General features: G+C 40.4%; 1 protein-coding gene across 1 annotated transcript in view; it reads left to right on the top strand.

The window, feature by feature from the left end:
- LOC126825512 (protocadherin Fat 4) overlaps nucleotides 1-18,458 on the top strand; it is a 51,166-nt gene that overhangs the window by 16,936 nt on the left and 15,772 nt on the right. Inside the window, exons 16-34 of the mRNA XM_056103137.1 lie at nucleotides 1,754-1,877; nucleotides 2,083-2,276; nucleotides 2,737-2,860; nucleotides 3,037-3,230; nucleotides 4,589-4,712; nucleotides 5,207-5,397; nucleotides 5,732-5,855; nucleotides 6,807-6,988; nucleotides 7,801-7,927; nucleotides 8,417-8,610; nucleotides 8,987-9,110; nucleotides 10,119-10,312; nucleotides 11,166-11,289; nucleotides 11,824-12,020; nucleotides 13,210-13,333; nucleotides 14,207-14,400; nucleotides 15,281-15,404; nucleotides 16,834-17,027; nucleotides 17,244-17,367. Coding sequence (XP_055959112.1) covers nucleotides 1,754-1,877; nucleotides 2,083-2,276; nucleotides 2,737-2,860; nucleotides 3,037-3,230; nucleotides 4,589-4,712; nucleotides 5,207-5,397; nucleotides 5,732-5,855; nucleotides 6,807-6,988; nucleotides 7,801-7,927; nucleotides 8,417-8,610; nucleotides 8,987-9,110; nucleotides 10,119-10,312; nucleotides 11,166-11,289; nucleotides 11,824-12,020; nucleotides 13,210-13,333; nucleotides 14,207-14,400; nucleotides 15,281-15,404; nucleotides 16,834-17,027; nucleotides 17,244-17,367 — 2,977 coding nt within the window. The remainder of the gene's footprint in view (nucleotides 1-1,753; nucleotides 1,878-2,082; nucleotides 2,277-2,736; nucleotides 2,861-3,036; nucleotides 3,231-4,588; nucleotides 4,713-5,206; nucleotides 5,398-5,731; nucleotides 5,856-6,806; nucleotides 6,989-7,800; nucleotides 7,928-8,416; nucleotides 8,611-8,986; nucleotides 9,111-10,118; nucleotides 10,313-11,165; nucleotides 11,290-11,823; nucleotides 12,021-13,209; nucleotides 13,334-14,206; nucleotides 14,401-15,280; nucleotides 15,405-16,833; nucleotides 17,028-17,243; nucleotides 17,368-18,458) is intronic.

Raw genomic sequence — 18,458 nt, 5'->3', positions numbered from 1 at the left:
TTTGTCTGTCTGTCTGTCTGTCTGTCTGTTCGGGGTTGGCGGCTACACTAGGTATGCCCCGAGTCTGAAATTTGAGGTTTAGGGGTAGCTCGGACCGGGGAGTAACATAGGCCAGGTGGCGTTAGTCTACCACTTCCGGTTTCGGAGTTATGACCCCCGAGCGAAGCCGGTCTGTTCGGGGTTGGCGGCTACACTAGGTCTGCCCCGAGTCTGAAATTTGGGGTAATGGGGTAGCTCGGACCGGGGAGTAACATAGGCCAGGTGGCGTTAGTCTACCACTTCCGGTTTCGGAGTTATGACCCCCGAGCGAAGTCTGTCTGTTCGGGGATGGCGGCTACACTAGGTCTGCCCCGAGTCTGAAATTTGGGGTATAGGGGTACCTCGGACCGGGGAGTAACATAGACCAGGTGGCGTTAGTCTACCACTTCCGGTTTCGGAGTTATGACCACCGAGCGAAGTCTGTCTGTTCGGGGTTGGCGGCTACACTAGGTCTGACCCGAGTCTGAAATTTGGGGTATCGGGGTAGCTCAGACCTGGGAGTAACATAGGCCAGGTGGCGTTAGTCTACCACTTCCGGTTTCGGAGTTATGAACCCCGAGCGAAGTCTGTCTCTTCGGGGTTGGCGGCTACACTAGGTCCGCTCCGAGTCTGAAATTTGGGGTATAGGGGTAGCTCGGACCGTGGAGTAACATAGGCCAGGTGGCGTTAGTCTACCACTTCGGGTTTCGGAATTATGACCCCCGAGCGAAGCGGGGTATCCTGCTAGTCTATATATATATTTGTGACTGTTGTTTGTCTGACTGTCTGTCTGTCTGTTCGGGGTTGGCGGCTACACTAGGTCTGCCCCGAGTCTGAAATTTGGGGTAAAAGGGTAGCTCGGACCGGGGAGTAACATAGGCCAGATGGCGTTAGTCTACCTCTTCCGGTTTGGGAGTTATGACCCCCGAGCGAAGCCGGTCTGTTCGGGGGTGGCGGCTACACTAGGTCTGCCTAGTAATGGGGTAATGGGGTAGCTCGGACCGGGGAGTAACATAGGCCAGGTGGCGTTAGTCTACCACTTCCGGTTTCGGAGTTATGAACGGCGAGCGAAGTCTGTCTGTTCGGAGTTGGCGGCTACATCTGCCCCGAGTCTGAAATTTGGGGTATAGAGGTAGCTCGGACCGGGGAGTAACATAGGCTAGGTGGCGTTAGTCTACCACTTCCGGTTTCGGAGTTATGACCCCCGAGCGAAGCCGGTCTGTTCGGGGTTGGCGGCTACACTAGGTCTGCCCCGAGTCTGAAATTTGGGGTATAGGGGTACCTCGGACCGGGGAGTAACATAGACCAGGTGGCGTTAGTCTACCACTTCCGGTTTCGGAGTTATGACCCCCGAGCGAAGTCTGTCTGTTCGGGGTTGGCGGCTACACTAGGTCTGACCCGAGTCTGAAATTTGGGGTATAGGGGTAGCTCGGACCTGGGAGTAACATAGGCCAGGTGGCGTTAGTCTACCACTTCCGGTTTCGGAGTTATGACCCCCGAGCGAAGTATGTCTGTTCGGGGTTGGCGGCTACACTAGGTCCGCTCCGAGTCTGAAATTTGGGGTATAGGGGTAGCTCGGACCGTGGAGTAACATAGGCCAGGTGGCGTTAGTCTACCACTTCCGGTTTCGGAATTATGACCCCCGAGCGAAGCCGGGTATCCTGCTATTAATATAATATAATAAAGCAACAACGGAATAGGATTTCATTGAACTATACGATATTGTATTTTCCAGGTATGTCAAGCTAGTGAGAGTGTATCGTTACCAGAAGCGTCACCAGTAGGTACACCAGTTTGGACTCTAACCTGTACTGATTCAGATACAGGTGCTAATGGACAGATTAGCTATAGATTAGATAGTAAGTATAACGTGCTAAAGGGTGGGTTAGTTATACATTAAGTAGTAAGGTATGATTTTCTTTCAATAATGTTTGAAGAGCCACAGACATAAAAACAATGCATTTTGTTACTTGCAGATTGGTCCATATTTTTTGGGCTATCAAGATAGTCACGTATCTTTATCGTTTTCATAAGATATTGAATGGTGTTCTGTTATAATTTCAGACAATAATACGGCGGATGTTGCAGCGACGTTTGAAGTTGGTGCGAGTTCGGGACGTGTGAAACTTCGAGATGTATTAGATTACAGCCAACACCAATCGTACGATGTTCAAGTGGTAGCTTATGATGGGGGTAGTCCAAGTCAGAGTTTTACATCAACTATTATAGTTAGTGTACTAAAGACCAACGAGGCACCGGTAAGTATATAGTATAACTGTAATATTTAAAGGAGCTAAATCGCTAATATTCGGGACCTAGAAATGGACATAAATGGGTCGCAACGCATATAATAATGTAATATGAATGTATATAAACTGTTTTACATTCAATCGTCTCCGTTTTTACTCTAATTTTAAATCAGTTATGTTCGGCCAAATATGCCAGAAGTCTCAATCGAATGGCATTCTCTGGCGTCTGGTTATTCCAGTCTGCACCGATAGTATTAATTGTGCATGCTCTCCAGATAAGAATATGGCGTCACCGTTTGACTTGTGGAATATGTCTAGCCTCGATCTCCGAGTCCCTTGTTACAAATGTCACTGAAAAGCATTATAGTACACAATTCGTGTACCAATGGTAGAATGTTTATTTTCCGGTAAGATAACGACATCAATGTTGATTTAATATGGAGTCAACTGTCGTCTTTCTGTTTATCAGGTATGTACAGGGAATCCGGTCGTATCATTGCCAGAAAGTTCGACAACAGGATCATCAGTTAGAAATCTTATGTGTACAGATGCCGACTCCGGCACAAATGGATTGGTATATTATAAGTTAGACGGTATGTGAACGTTTTATTATTTTCGTTTAAGTATACTTTCCATCGATATCTTAACGGTTGCAAAAAAGCGCAAAATTGGAATATACCAACTATAGCAAATCATGTTATAAAATATAATCACACAGCTGGTTAAGTATGTTAATATTAAATGTTTTTCTATTTGATTAAAATTTTAGAAAGTAACACCGCCACCGTGATCGCAACATTTCAAATCGGCATGACAACTGGGCAAGTTACACTAAAGACTGGTTTGGATTACGAGCAGCACGCGTCTCATCAAGTTAAAATTATAGCTTACGACGGAGCTAGTCCAAGTCTTAGTTTTACATCAACCGTCACAGTAATTGTAATAGACAACAATGAACCACCGGTAAGTGTCTCTTAAGAGAGAGAGAGAGGGGGAGAGAGAGAGAGGGAGAGAGAGAGAGAGAATGGGGAGAGAGAGATAGAGGGAGAGAGAGAGAGAGAAATGTGATTAACGCCCACTCGACACGAACTAAGTCATTTCGGGACTGACACATAGTTCAATTTTATTTTTATATCAATAATTCGCTTGTGCGTAGGGGTCTTTAGCAGTGGGAGGAAACCGGACGGTTCTTTTAAATATTCCCAAAACGTATGTAATTCTATCCGGTCTACATTTTTCACCATTGAACTACATAATCAACCAACCGGTAAATATCTCTCAAATGAAATGGGGTTTAACGTCCTACAGTTCTGCTCCTAACCTGGGTTAATGAAGATGGGCATACGCCATACAGTGTGCTATGAGAGAAATTTTGCCCAGGCAGCGGCGCTACGGCCTACTCTTATATCCAATTCCAACTGCCAAAGGATCTTTTACGTGCACGTCATTGTGTACACGGGACCTCGGTTTTTCGCCCCCCCCTCCCCCCGAACGACTAGACAGCTGTCCTTGTCAGAACCTCCATCCTGCATCACTGACACGGGGAAACCACGCCGGAAAATCTGAATGAACTTTCTCGGCCAATGCAGGAATCGAACACTCGACCTCCAGGCTAGCGAGCCAGCGTCTTACCCACTTAGCCACGTGATCCCCAAATATCTCTCAAATATTCCCAGAGCTTGCCTGCTACCCAGTCAGTACAATTGGGCACATACTGCTCCCACACTTAGCTACAAATATCTCTAGAGCTTAGCTTCTACCTAGTAATTGAGTTGCAGTGCAGATTGTTGCGCAGCTACACATACTCCTATAGTTTGTCTGCTACAGATAGAGACACAGTCGCTCCACTTAGATACAAATATATCTAGAACTTACGGTACAGACTGTCGCATATCTATAGATATTTCAAGATCCGGTATCGCGACTTAGATACAAATATTCCCAGACCTAACCTAAACCCAGTGAGGTCCGATGCCGACAGTCAGTACACTTAGCTACACAGTTCGTTCGTTCGTTTCTAGAGTTTTACGTCCACTTCTACCTTGGGTGATATCGTAGACAATGCTACACAGTAAGTTATTCTTCGCCTTATACTTTTCTTGATCATCTACTATGACTTTCCATCTTAGTTTACCCCAACCCGAGCAAAATTCAAGGGAGGGCAGTAACACGATTATTACACCCCCTCCCAGGGTAATATTGGTGGGTGCTTATATTTATGATGTTGGTGTCGCATTAACCTACCCGTGTATCAGTTGTGTTGGTAATTATAGTTAAATCACATGCATTTTTGCACTGCATTTTTCAATCTTGTACCACAGGCGTGTCCAGGTAGTCCGAGTGCTAACGTACTAGAGAATTCAGCCACTGGAACAAATGTTGCTAGTATTACGTGTAACGATTTAGATGCTGGAACCAATGGACAAATTGATTTCAAGATGGATGGTAAAGTTATATTTTATCAAAACTTAGTTGAATTATTAAAATAATAATGGCTATTCCAGGTTCAGATATTGAGGTAAAAAAATTCAAAACGCGTCCAGTTTGTTTTTCTTGATATTTAGGGATATTATTTAAAAATTTCATTATCGATTGTTCGGCTTTTGGTTCTAGAAATAGTATAGCTATATAATGCAAGATTGTGTAGATTCCTTGATATTTTTGCCTTGACGTTTTGGAAATACATTAGTGCATTTACCAATCCAAACAGTAAAGCCTATTATCGTCTGAAAACACGGTTCCAATATGACTATGTGATACGCAGACATTTCTTGGCAATATGTCTGTTTATTTCCCATTGTACGTGTATTTTGCAAGGTGTTAGATAATACATTTATTGTGTGGGTTGCTTTATTTCACTGACTACTCCATCATTCATCGTTTCTCCATTTTACTAAAAACACAAGATCTGATATTGCTTTATCAACATATTGTTTCAGAATCTAACAGTGTCACTACCAAGAATTTATTTCAAGTTAATTCAACTGGACAAGTTAGTCTGAAGGCTGGGTTAAACTTTGAACAACAGATATCACACGTGGTTAAAGTTGTAGCTTATGATGGTGGTAGTCCCAGTCTCAGTGCTACAGCAACTCTTTCTGTTAATGTGTTGGACAATAACGAATCACCGGTGAGTTGGTTATTGATTAGTCATTATTAAATGGCATTCCATCATATAAAAGAGCCTTTCTACACATATGCCAACCACATAGTTAAATATTGTTGATTTCTACAACAGCTCTAGTAGTGAATTTTCATTGTGATTATAACAAAGGCCTAAACCATATTTCAATATAAGTTTGTAAAGTATACAACAGTGTGTAAACACCTTGTATATGTGGGGCAGCTAATGGGATCAGAGTTGCATCATCGTTGTTAAAGAACCAGACCAAAATTAGTTGCGTGTTCTGTGCGATTGACTCGCAATTTCCAGATGATGAAAATAATTCAAATTGTATTTCCAGGTATGTCCAGCAAGTGAGAGTGTATCCCTACCAGAAGATTCACCAACAGGTACACCAGTTGGTACTATAACCTGTACTGATCCAGATGCTGGTGTTAATGGACAGATTACTTATACCTTAGATGGTAAGGACATCTTACGATTTAAATAAACACAGAATACATCATTATTGGACTTACATGTATGTACATAGCTCTTAAGCAGACGAAGGAATGTGGAGAAAATCCAGAACGCAAGCGAGCAGCTCTACATTCTGACATGTTAAAGCATGAGATGGTAACCACGATGGTTGACTGATTAGGCCACTTAACCACCTTGCGAATACAACACACTTTTTCAATGAACCAAGACTAACTCATGTCACTAGAAATGTTTTTGTAACGATCCAGGGTACATAATACCCACAAACGATATGCAAGTCAAATCTTTTGGATATGGCGTAAACAAAGGATATGCCTGTGAAAATATTTTTCGTTTTGTTTAAACTATTTTCACTTATTTAGAATCTAGGTGATTTTTCATCATAATATGACTTAAACATGCATTATGCAAGAGCTAAATCTGATTATTGTAAGTCTTAATTTAGGCTTCAGATGTTATAGAAATTATAAATTAGATCTTTATTGAAACAACAAGCCCAAATTCAACTCTGTCGACCCACGGATGACTCGACTACAGCTCGGATTTAAATAGGATTTCACTAATTGATTAAATCAAGTATGGGGCAACCTGATGAAAATACGTCAGTTAGATCGAGGCTAAATGATAGAGTGTACTTAGCAAGGCCGCTGTAAAGCGTTTCCGTATGCCATTGAAAACTTTACTTGATAATCGAGATATGTAGTGGAGTTAACGCCTGTCAATCAAACGGTCGGCCAAGGTGAAGACGCATTTCGCTACCACTTCTAGGCAAATATTACAACGATGATAACTATGTTCAGAATAAAGTAATTTGACTGAAATTTTCAATATTATCTTCTTTCATCATCTACTTTTGAACTGTTATAGCAAGAATGGCCAACTCTCTATAAAAATCTCCCATAATGTATCTTTAATAAGTATATTTTCTATTCAAGGATCTACTAGTGACCTGTCTAAATTTCAAATTGGATCCAACACGGTTACACTAGCAGCTGGATTAAATTATGATCAACAATCATCCCACCAGCTTACAGTCATAGCTTCTGATGGTGGTAACCCTAGTCTTAGTTCTACAACAACTTTAACTATTACTGTTTTAAACGTTAATAGACCACCAGTAAGGCAGCTAATTTACTTTAATTCATGAACGCTGGATATAACTTATTTATATAAATACAGTATTGGTGTCTTCATTACCGCCAGTTTGATGTTGTTTTTATAGATTTGTTTTGATTGAAAGTATAAACACATACAAATAAATAAAAAAGAATAGGTTTTAAATATTTCGCAATGATGGAATAATTGTAGTTTTATATGTACTAGATGTAATGAATATGTAATGGGTATTATTGATTTATTGAATATGTGATGGTTATTATCATTGCTCACTCTGGGTTCCATTTTTTTCCGCCAACTTTTCATTTTAATTTATAAGCCATATATTTTTTCCGCCCCCCAAAAAGGAACACAATATCTATTAGATTTCTTTAGTAATTTTTATTTACATAAGTACATACAACATACATACATATGATATTAGTGATTATTTTGATATTACACGGCGTAATAGGTATTATTGATTTTCATTTATTGAATATGTAATGGGTATTAATATTATTTGTAACATGGACGGGAAATCTTTCTTTGTTCTTTTCGTTGAATAAGCAGATTGTTTTCACTCTAGTAGATTGGGTGGAGCTTAACCGTGCAATAACTAGACACGTTCAATGTTATTGCACTCTGTTGTTGGTTTACGCTAGTTTTAGTAGAAATCATATCAAGAAGTGGGGTGGGTTTTCTGTACAATAACAACAATAACGGTCTCGATGTTTAAACCTGTTTACTCATGAAAGCCGTGCTATAAATATAACTTATTTTTGATTTATTGAATATGTATTGTATATGTAATAGATGTTAATAATCTTGTAGGTATGTCCTAGTAGTAGTCTAACTGCTAACATGGGTGAAACTTCACCAATAGGATCAGGTGTTAAAACTCTGTCTTGTACAGATATTGATACAGGTACTGATGGTCAGCTATCTTATAAACTAGATGGTGAGTAATAAAACGACCAGTGATATAAATCTACATCATTGTTCCTTTATATCAATAGACAATATATACTGTATGTTCCTTCATGTATTATATACATGATGTAAATATAGCATTAGCAGACTTAACGCAATGGGGACTACTGTACCGAAGTCTACACACTCCGCCTATATCATTGTAATTGGTTTGTTCAGCCTTTGAGACTCAATTGAGTGCATGTCGCCTTGTTGCCAATCGCCCCCTCTCCCACTACCTTTACTCGCCCCTTTCCTAGTAATAGGAGTAGTACTAGTAGCTGACGGTTTACTGTTTTCATCCACGACAGTGATATCGGAGACATGAACTTGGAGTGGTAGAAACATGCGCCTGTTTATTTACAGCCTATTGCAAGGGTCCACGTATCCTCAGGCTCGAAATACATTGAACCTGCCTTACTCATTGTCTCATCCTCAGACTCAAAATATATTTAACCTGCATTACTCATTGTTTCAGATACAAACAGTGCCGCTACCAAATCTATTTTTGAAGTTAATCCGACGTCCGGACAAGTTAGTCTAACATCTGGATTAGACTTTGACCAACAATCATCACACCAAGTTAAAGTTATAGCCTATGATGGTGGTAGTCCAAGTCTGAGTTTTACCTCAACTATAATGGTTAATGTTGCTGATGATAACGAACATCCGGTATGCTTAAAACATTATTTAATCGCAGGTATTTTATTGACCCCTACAGGTCCGCCTGACTAATATATTAGTATTCATATCCCGAGGACCAATGACAAGTTCCGCCCCTTTTTCTGGATAATGAGATCGACGATATAGCATCCACCGTACTTTTTCTTCTGTCCTCAGTACAGATCTGTGGTAAAAGGTCATTCGACCGAATTCTAAGAAAAGGTATATTAAACATTATACACTAACAATATAAATTATAAACCGTAACTTAGTTATAAAATAAATAAAAAATTGTGTAGAACAAACATTTTATAACACATTCGCATAATTTTGCAAATCTGCTGCAAGTGTCTGGATGTTTATAATTTGTGTCTTGTTTATCCAGGTTTGTGACGTGAGTCAGAGTATAAGTTTATCTGAAAACCGCGGAGTGGGAACCGGCGTAACCACGGTTACATGCACTGATGCAGATACTGGTGTCAAAGGTCAAGTGTTTTTTAAGATTGGTGGTAAGTTATCACAGTACTAGAATAGCAGCTAAAATTACTTATTTCAAATTATTCAATTTGATTGAAACCGATGCTGATTTAATGGGGTGGGGAGAGGGTTAGTGCTAAATGATAAGGCCATCTCAATTCTTCGTCATAGGTCACGAGATGTAAACAGGGTTAGCGCTAATCCCAACCGTAACCCTGGACCAAGTCCCAATGCGTATCCTAACCTTAACCTACAATCTCGCCAAAAATCACGTGCCCTATTTACATCTCATCGACCTTGACGAAAAATGAGCTGGCCTTAACAAATAGATTTAGCTGTGGAGAGAGTACACGGTGTCTCCGTGAGTACAGTAGGCCAGAAACCTCATTTCAATTCTTTGCATACATAGAGCTATGTGTATAAGTGTTATATGCAAATTACATAATTATGGTGTCTATTGAATATGATGAGTTTACTCTCACTGCTTGGGAGTTGGATGGCCGAATGATTAGCACGCGCGCGCTGTATCATACGGTCTGTCATTGAGTCAACATTGAGTCGATTCCCCGGTTGTACGTGGCAAGGAGTTGGGTGTCCTGTATAACCTCGTGGGTTTTTCCGGGTCCTCCGGTTTCCTCCCACTGCTAAAGACCCCTACGCGCAAGCGAATAATTGAAATTTAATTGAACCATATGTTAGTCCCGAAATGACCTAGTTTGTGTCGAGTGGACGTTAAACCCAATTTCTCTCTCTCTCTCTCCTCTCACTGCTAAAGACCCAACGCACAAGTGAATTATTGAAATAAAATTGAACCATACGTTAGTCCCAAAATGACCTAGTTTGTGTCAATGGACGTTAACCACCCCTCTCTCTCTATCTCTCTCTCTCTCCCATTCTCTCTCTCTCTCTCTCTCTCTCTCCCTCCCATTCTCTCTCTATCTCTCTCTCTCTCCCATCTCTCTCTCTCTCTATCTCTCTCTCTCCCATTCTCTCTCTCTCTCTGAATATGATGACTGGTTAAATTTTGTTATTTTGAGTAGAATCTAACAGTGATGTAGTGAAAACAATATTTGAAGTAAACCCAACAACTGGCCAAGTTAGTTTAAAATCTGGGTTAAACTACGAACAACAGACATCGTATCAAGTTCAAGTGGTAGCTTATGATGGTGGTAGTCCAAGTCTTAGTTTTACATCAACTATACAGGTTACTGTAACGGATATAAATGAAGCCCCGGTAAGTCGATATCACTTCGGTGGAAGTGGACTTTAAATGAAGTATGAATTGTTTTCAGCGAAGGCAAGAGGTTAATAAATTGGGGTTTCTGGGCTTCAGTATTCAAATCAACCTCATCCGCGCAGATTCAATTAATCTATTGCCTAACTTTTGAACCACAACCACCGTATTTTTACTTCTGATGGATTTATTTTGATAACGCAGAATTAAGTCACATTAGGGTATAATTAATTAGCCCAATGCCATCTAATCAGTTATGTGATGTTGTACGTCTAATGGACATAATATACATCACAGTCACTCACCTTAAGTAGCGCCATCAATGCCATCTCCGCATTATATTAATGTTGCCAACTGGAAACGCAATAACTTAACCCTAATGGATGTAAAGGATTCAGATTATAAACTTGGATTATACCTTCCTTATCGCAGGCCGTCTACGCATATCTAATTAGCCTACTGCAATCTGATTGGTTGAATCTTGGCTCCATGTCGGTTAAGTAATCATACCACAGCCATATATAAGGCATTGATTCATTGATGACGTATTTATATATCATAGTTGACGTATACATGAGATGGGGAGAGCCGATCGGCTATTCCATTGATACGGCCCCCACGCTCTTCCACCCAACGACTAGAGGACGATAAAAGTGAGCACTATCGAGTATAATGGTGGGTATTTAAGACTACAGTGCGTGTCCTAAATGTTGATGATAATGTCAAAAATGTCATACACGGCTGGATGCACCCCAACCCCACCCCCAAATTTGAGGTCACAGATGTCGTCCTGCCAAGCCTATGGTTAATTCCAACCCTGACAGACATTAGTATTTAAGAATGTTACTTCCAGAGTTGTCCAGTAAATCCGGCTGTGTCTGTACGAGACGACACACCAGTAGGAAGAACTATAGAAACACTCTCGTGTTCAGATGATGACGCTGGAGTAAATGGCGTTGTTTCTTATAAGATGGAAGGTAAGTTATTTAAATCAGTTATAAATGAATAATTAATACGGTATATTAATCTGCAGACTTCGTGTTCAGATGTTTCATTTTCTGCAAAAGTATAGCATGGGGTTGGAAATATCCTCAGAGTCCTGTTTATGGTGTTGTCATTATCAACATAGCCTTAGATTGGATTGTGGTGTTTTTCCGAACTGAAGCGTCACATGTTGAATGATCCACCATGCATGGCCTAAGATATGATAATGTTCACTTTGATCAACCTAGGATGGGATAATATTCACATAGCACTGGTATGTTCGATAATACACATGGTACAACCTTGGATGTGAATATTATCCATGAGATAATATTTCCTGAACACAACCTTGATGCGATAATATCCACTAAGCACACCCTGGTATGTGATAATATCCACTACGCACAACCTGCTATGCCTGTGAAATAATTCCCATAGCACAACCCGGGATATGTGAGTATCCAGCTGGGTAGTTACTACAGGGTCGTATTGAAGATTGACAGTCCACCCAACGTTTATTGTTTCAGGATCTAACATAGTTGCAACACTGTCAACATTTGAAGTTGGTTTAACAACTGGACAACTACGTCTGAAGTCTGGATTAAACTATGATCAACACTCATCATATGAAGTGAGAATTATAGCTTATGATGGTGGTAGTCCAAGTCTCAGTTTTACAACAACTATATCAGTTACGGTGTCGAGAATCCAGAACAGCGCACCGGTAAGTAATTTACATCTGAATTCTCTCTATAACTAGAAGGATTATTGGATTGTTTACGTCACCATCTTAAAACACTGTGTACGTTTCGAGCGCATGTCACCATAGAAACCAACAACTGGTAGTGCTATAATGGGAACGCGGTTATTTCCATATTTTGCCCTGTTCCCACATTTACTAAACATGTCTTCCAAATTAAAGAGTTGTCGTTTACTTACTTCGAGGTAACATTATTAATGGCTGACGATAGGTCACGAATGCAACTGATATCACTTAGATAAAACAGTCAATAGGTCCTAATATTAAACAAACTGTACCACGCTGATGGTGTGAAAGCCTTCTTTCAGCACTGTAAACGATAGCGTGATCTAGTGGTCCCGTCTTATTAAACACACAACAGTGACAACATCGCTCTCGGGGCTACGTCCTCTGTTTAAAATACAACTTAAACGAGATGGGTTTTAACGCCCCACTGTTCTGCTCCGACTGGGGTTAATGAAGACGGGCATACGCCACACAATGTGCTATGAGGGACATTTGGCCCGGGCAGCAACACTTTGGCCTATTCCTATATCCAATTCCAACTGCCAAGGGATCTTTTCCGTGCACGAAAATGTATACACGGGTCCTTGTTTTTTCGTCCCATCCGAATGACTAGACAGCTGTCTTTGTCGGGCCTTCCGCCCTGCACCACGGACTAATGTAGGGATCGAACAGCCACCTCAATGCTAGCGAGCCAGCGTCTTACTCGCTTAGCCGCCGTGGCTCCCTTAAAAATACAACTATGTATATCCATTTCCATTCGTTGACCATAATTTACAATATAAATAAAAACGAAATCAGTTTGTTAAAAATCAAGAATTTCTATATAAATACGGCCTGGGTTATCTCCTCTTACACATTAAGACTTGTTTATCTTCGTCTGTTTTACCGTTTACTGTAACTACGATTGATATAAATCTTCTTTAAAATGCTTCATTTATTTTTTAATTTTATTGAACTGTAAAAAAATATTAATATTGAAGCCCCATTAACTAACCAACACTATAGGTCATTTATTTTTTTTAATAATTTCAAAAATAATTTTCGAATTTTATTGGAACCTAATAAAATGTTAACATTGATGCCTCGTTTACTAAGCATCACTATGGTAACGCCTGTGATATAATCCCATGACTATTGTTTAAACAAGGTATGTCCGGCCAGTCAGACTGTAAACATCGGAGAAAATTCCTCTCCAGGAATTGAAGTTGCTACCATTACCTGTACCGATACTGATGTGGGCACTGCAGGACAAGTATATTTTAGAATTGACGGTAAGTATTTTATCTACAAAATTGAAGGCTGAATCAAATAAATATTAATTAATCCATCATAATTTAAGAGCAAATCTGTGTTAATAATGAAATGAAATGAAATGGGGTTTAACGTCCTACTGTTCTGCTCCGAACTGGGCTAATGAAGACGGGCATACGCGATACAGTGTGCAATGAGAGATTTTAAAATGGGTTTAGTTTTTGAAGGCGGAAATTTTGCCTGGCGAACAGCATTTCCGTCTACATCTTTGCCAAATTCCTTCTGCCAATGGCGGGAGCGGTGGTTGAATAGCCAAATGTTTGTATCATAAGATCTGTCATTGAGTCAGTTGGTGTGGCTTCGATTCCCCGGTTGTACGTGACAAGGAGTAGGGTCGCCTGTCCAACCTGTCCAACCTCGTGGGTTTTCTCCGGATCCCCCGGTTTCCTCCCACTGCTAAAGACCCCTGCGCACAAGCGAATTATTGAAATAAAATTGCACTATATATGTCAGTCCCGAATTGACCATTATAGTTCAAAATTTCGTTTTACTTGCCTTTACTACACTAGGATCTGGAAGAGTTGTTATATAACCCACGTTCTGGATGATGTGATGGATTAGCGAATGAAATGGTCTGTTACGGCGAAGTTTTTCTCGTGAGGTGCACGGGACTGTGGGCAACCCTCTAAAAAACATCAACGCTGATTGGTTAATCATATGTCTGATGACATTGGGTCAAAAGCCGCCCGTATGACCCCTGACTCGACCTTCCACTACAGCCGGCCAGATATAGATCTGTATTTTAATCAAATTGCTCGGAATCATACTCGGAATCTTCTTCTCACTCTCAAAGTGCCGTTTATTTACCCACCACCGTTTTGATTCTTTTACAGACACAAACACTCCGGTAGTTAAGACTAGTTTTCGGGTGGATTATACAAATGGATTAGTAACTCTTCTATCCCCATTAGACTACGAACAATACCAATCACATGAAGTGAAGGTTATAGCTACCGATGGTGGCAGTCCAAGTTTAAGTTCTACAGCAACTATTGTCGTAAATGTCATGAATGATAATGACGCACCGGTAAGTTGAAAATATTATATACTCTTCAAAAAAACGTAGGGGATATTGAAATGCAAATACCTATGCAGGTTGTGATATGATAAATAGTCATGGACACTTGACAGGCTTTGAGAGTATGTTCACAGATGAAGAACTTATCGCCCCAACAGAACCACTGAGCTGCACAAGCGACACGCAATAGCGCCATACACGTGGGAGGGGTTCATTGTCAAATTTGACACTTAAAGGAGTTGTTGATGAAAACTGCCGCGTGCTGGTTTATCTATCCATGTTTGCTTTCCTATTGGTTCTTGCATAAGATTTGCTTTTTAGCGTATCTTTGCTTTAGTGTGTCACGTTTAATTTGTTCGGGAGACGTGTTCGTCGACGTCAACGTCAACCGACAACACTGCAAGAATTGGCCATGGCACTGCAAGAGGAGTGGATCAGATTGGCCCAAATCGTGATTGGACAATTGATTAGGAGCATGCCACCACGAACTGTTGAATGTCTGAGGATTGGTGGAGCAATTACTCATTATTAAGACAAAAATCAAAAACGTACATTTTCTCTTTTGAAGGCTTATCTGACGGCCCCATTTCAAGAAGAGTATATCTCTAAAGATTTCAAACTGCTATAATGCTCATTTGTTTTTCGGTAGTTTTCCGGTTGTTTTCCGGTGTTTTTTGGTATATAGTATAGCCCAGATACATTAACATATAAGTACATAACACGATAGCAAGTATAGAACAATTCAATATCAAATCGAGACCGATTTGTGAAACGGCTAGGTTTGAAGAACCATATTAGAATTAGTGCCGTGAGATTGAATCGTTATGTCCAAATGATGCAGTCTTATTTAATTAGCTAAATGAAATTAATTGAACCTGTTATTTTCCAGGTATGTCCAGCAAGTGAGAGTGTATCGCTACCAGAAGATTCACCAGCAGGTACACTAGTTGGTACCATTACCTGTACTGATACAGATACAGGTGTTGATGGACAGATTACTTTTAAAATCGATGGTAGGTAGAATAAATTAAAAAAATGGGGTTTAACGTCTTATTGTTCTGCTCCGACTGAGCTAATGAAGAAATGAAATGAAATGGGGTTTAACGTCCTACTGTTCTGCTCCAACGGTAGATATAACTACGTATAATTAAGCCAGAAGGATTTGATTCATGGAAGCGCAGATAAATTAAACCACGGTAACTTTTGCCTCGTTTAAATATACCGCTCATAATTGATTTGCTACTTCCCATGCTATTCACATATTGGACTTAAATAAAATTATTTTGTCAAAAAATTCTTCTCAGGTCTCCCTATGTGGAACTCTTGTGGTGAAAAACACCACAGGCAATAAAAAGAAAATGTTTCATAAATTTTTCATGGCCCACTATTCCAAACGCCCCGAAACCCTGCCATGTTTAGTCCTTGGTTCTAGGTGACGGTTATACTCAATTTTTCTACATCCAATATTCCACTCTTTTGTCCATTAGATTTTATATTTTGACTAACTGGGTAAGACGCTGGCTCGCTAGCCTGGAGGTCGGGTGTTCGATCCTTGCATTTGCCGAGAAAGTTCATCCAAATTTTCTGGCGTGGTTTCCTCTTGTCAGTGATGCAGGATCGAGGGCCTGACAAGGACAGCTGTCTAGTCGTTCGGATGGGACGAAAAACCGAGGTCCCGTGTACACATTGGCGTGCACGTAAAAAATCCCTTGGCAGTTGGAATTCGATATAAGAGTAGGCCGTAGTGCCGCTGTCCGGGCAACATTTCCCTTATAGCACACTGCATGGCGTATGCCCGTCTTCATTAGCCCAGGTTAGGAGGAGAACAGTAGGACGTTAAACCCCATTTCATTTCATTTCATTTTGGAAATTCACAGGTGCTAGCTATTCTGTCGATGTTTTAGCAACATTTGAAGTTTATTCTACATCTGGACAATATTAATCTATTTACAAATCATTTCAGAATCCAACAACGTATCTTAGAATACATTTCAAGGTGTACATGATTTAATCTCATCTCTTACTATAGACACGTCCGTCTTCATTAGCCCAGTTCAGAGCAGAACAGAGAGAGAGAGAGAAATAGGTTAACGTCCACTCGACAAAAACTAAGTCATTTCGGGACTAACACATGGTTCAATTTTATTTCAATAATTCGCTTGCGCGTAGGGGTCTTTAGCAGTGGGAGGAAATCGGAGGACCCAGAGAAAACCCACGAGGTTGGACAGGCGACCCTAATCCTTGCCACTTACAACCGGGGATTCGAAACCACGCCAGTTGACTGACAGGCCTTATGATACAGCACGCTCGTGCTAACCATTCGGCCATCCAACCCCCATCAGAGCAGAACAGTAGGACGTTACACCCCATATAGACACGAAAATATTTATGAATCTTTTAATATGTGACTTACACTGGCTTTCATTTTATATTGAATTTCAGGATCTAATACAGCTACAGTTCTATCGATTTATAAAGTTGCTTCAACAACGGGACAAGTTAGTCTGAAGGCTGTATTAGACTATGATCCACAAACTGTCCATCAAGTTCTAGTTATAGCTACAGATGGTGGTAGTCCAAATCTCAGTTCTACGGCAACTCTAACAGTTACTGTTCTAGAGGTTAATGAATCACCGGTAAGCTTGAAAAACTTTTTAGTTTAGAATATTATAGTTTAAAATTCGTGGGATGTTTGTTTTCAACTAATCGTTTGCAATTCTTGATTCTCCCACCAATAACTAGTTTTGCCAACAGATTTTTAAAAAATGTCAGAAATTATCATTTCAATTTTATGTGGAAATTCAAAATTGACATTTGGACTTATTAGACAGAATCGGATATTCTTTTTCCAGGTGTGTCCATTAAGTCAGAGTGTTTCAGTACAAGAAGATTCTCAGACAGGTATACCAGTTGGTACTATAACCTGTACCGATACAGATACAGGTGTTAATGGACAGATTAGTTATAAAATCGACGGTAGGTGTTATTATTTTATTTTTAAAAAAACAAATGGGGTTTTACGTCCGACGGTTCTTCAACGACTGCGTCCGTCTTCATTAGACCAGTTCGGAGCAGAACGGTAGGACGTTAAACCCCATTTCGTTTCAACGACTGCGCCAAAGAAGACGGACATACGCCAAACAGTGTGCTGGAAAGGAAACTTTGCTCAGAGAGCGGCTCTACGGCCAACTCTTCTACTGAATTCTAACTTCTACTGGATCTTTTAGGTTCATGTCAATGTGTACACTGGACCTCAGTCTTTCTGCCCATCCGCGCGACTATATTAACAAGCGGGGCAACACCGCAAAATCACTGTGTGCCTTTCCGGCCAAAACAGGGACCGAACATGGGATCTCATGTCGTACGCACCGAGCCACTGCGGCCCCAGTTTTATTTGTGAAAGTACTGAACCACCTCGCTGTTAAATTTATAAACTGTACTATCCGTGTTCCCAGAGTTACACGAAGAGAACCCACTAACACTTTCAGATAGTGAGTTTAGTGAAACAAGAAATATTATAACTCAGAAACATAATGTGGTGGCACAATGCACCTCGGAGCAGTCCTAGTGTAGTCGACATCAACCCCAAACAGACAAATAAACAAACAATTATATATATTCATATATACTGATGACGTTAGATCACTCGAAAAGGGTTTATGAAAGACGCACAAAACCATTTATAGAAATGTTTGGAAGTGTATAAACAGCGATTACGACCAAAACGGGGGACATATTGACCACTTGTTAAGATTAGATCTATTTCATAGGGCCGCATGCAGATTTCTTCATGTCACGAGATGCACACAGTCCTAGCGCTATCCTTAACCCAAACCCAAGACCTAGACCTATCCCTATCCCTAACCCTTACCCTAACCCACAATCCTCGGCAAGAATCACATGCCCTACTCCTGTTAACATCTTATTACCTTGGGCAAATCTGCAAATTGCCTTGCGAAATAGATCTAAGCACTTGTTAATGATAAAGTTTCACTACTTTCTGAATTATTCCACTTTAAATAGTGTAGTCGTTAGTTCTGGACCATCTGATATAAAATGTACTAGGG

This window comes from Patella vulgata, chromosome 1 (genome assembly GCF_932274485.2).
Source record: "Patella vulgata chromosome 1, xgPatVulg1.2, whole genome shotgun sequence".
NCBI lineage: Eukaryota > Metazoa > Mollusca > Gastropoda > Patellidae > Patella > Patella vulgata.
This window is presented reverse-complemented; position numbering and strand designations above follow the sequence as displayed.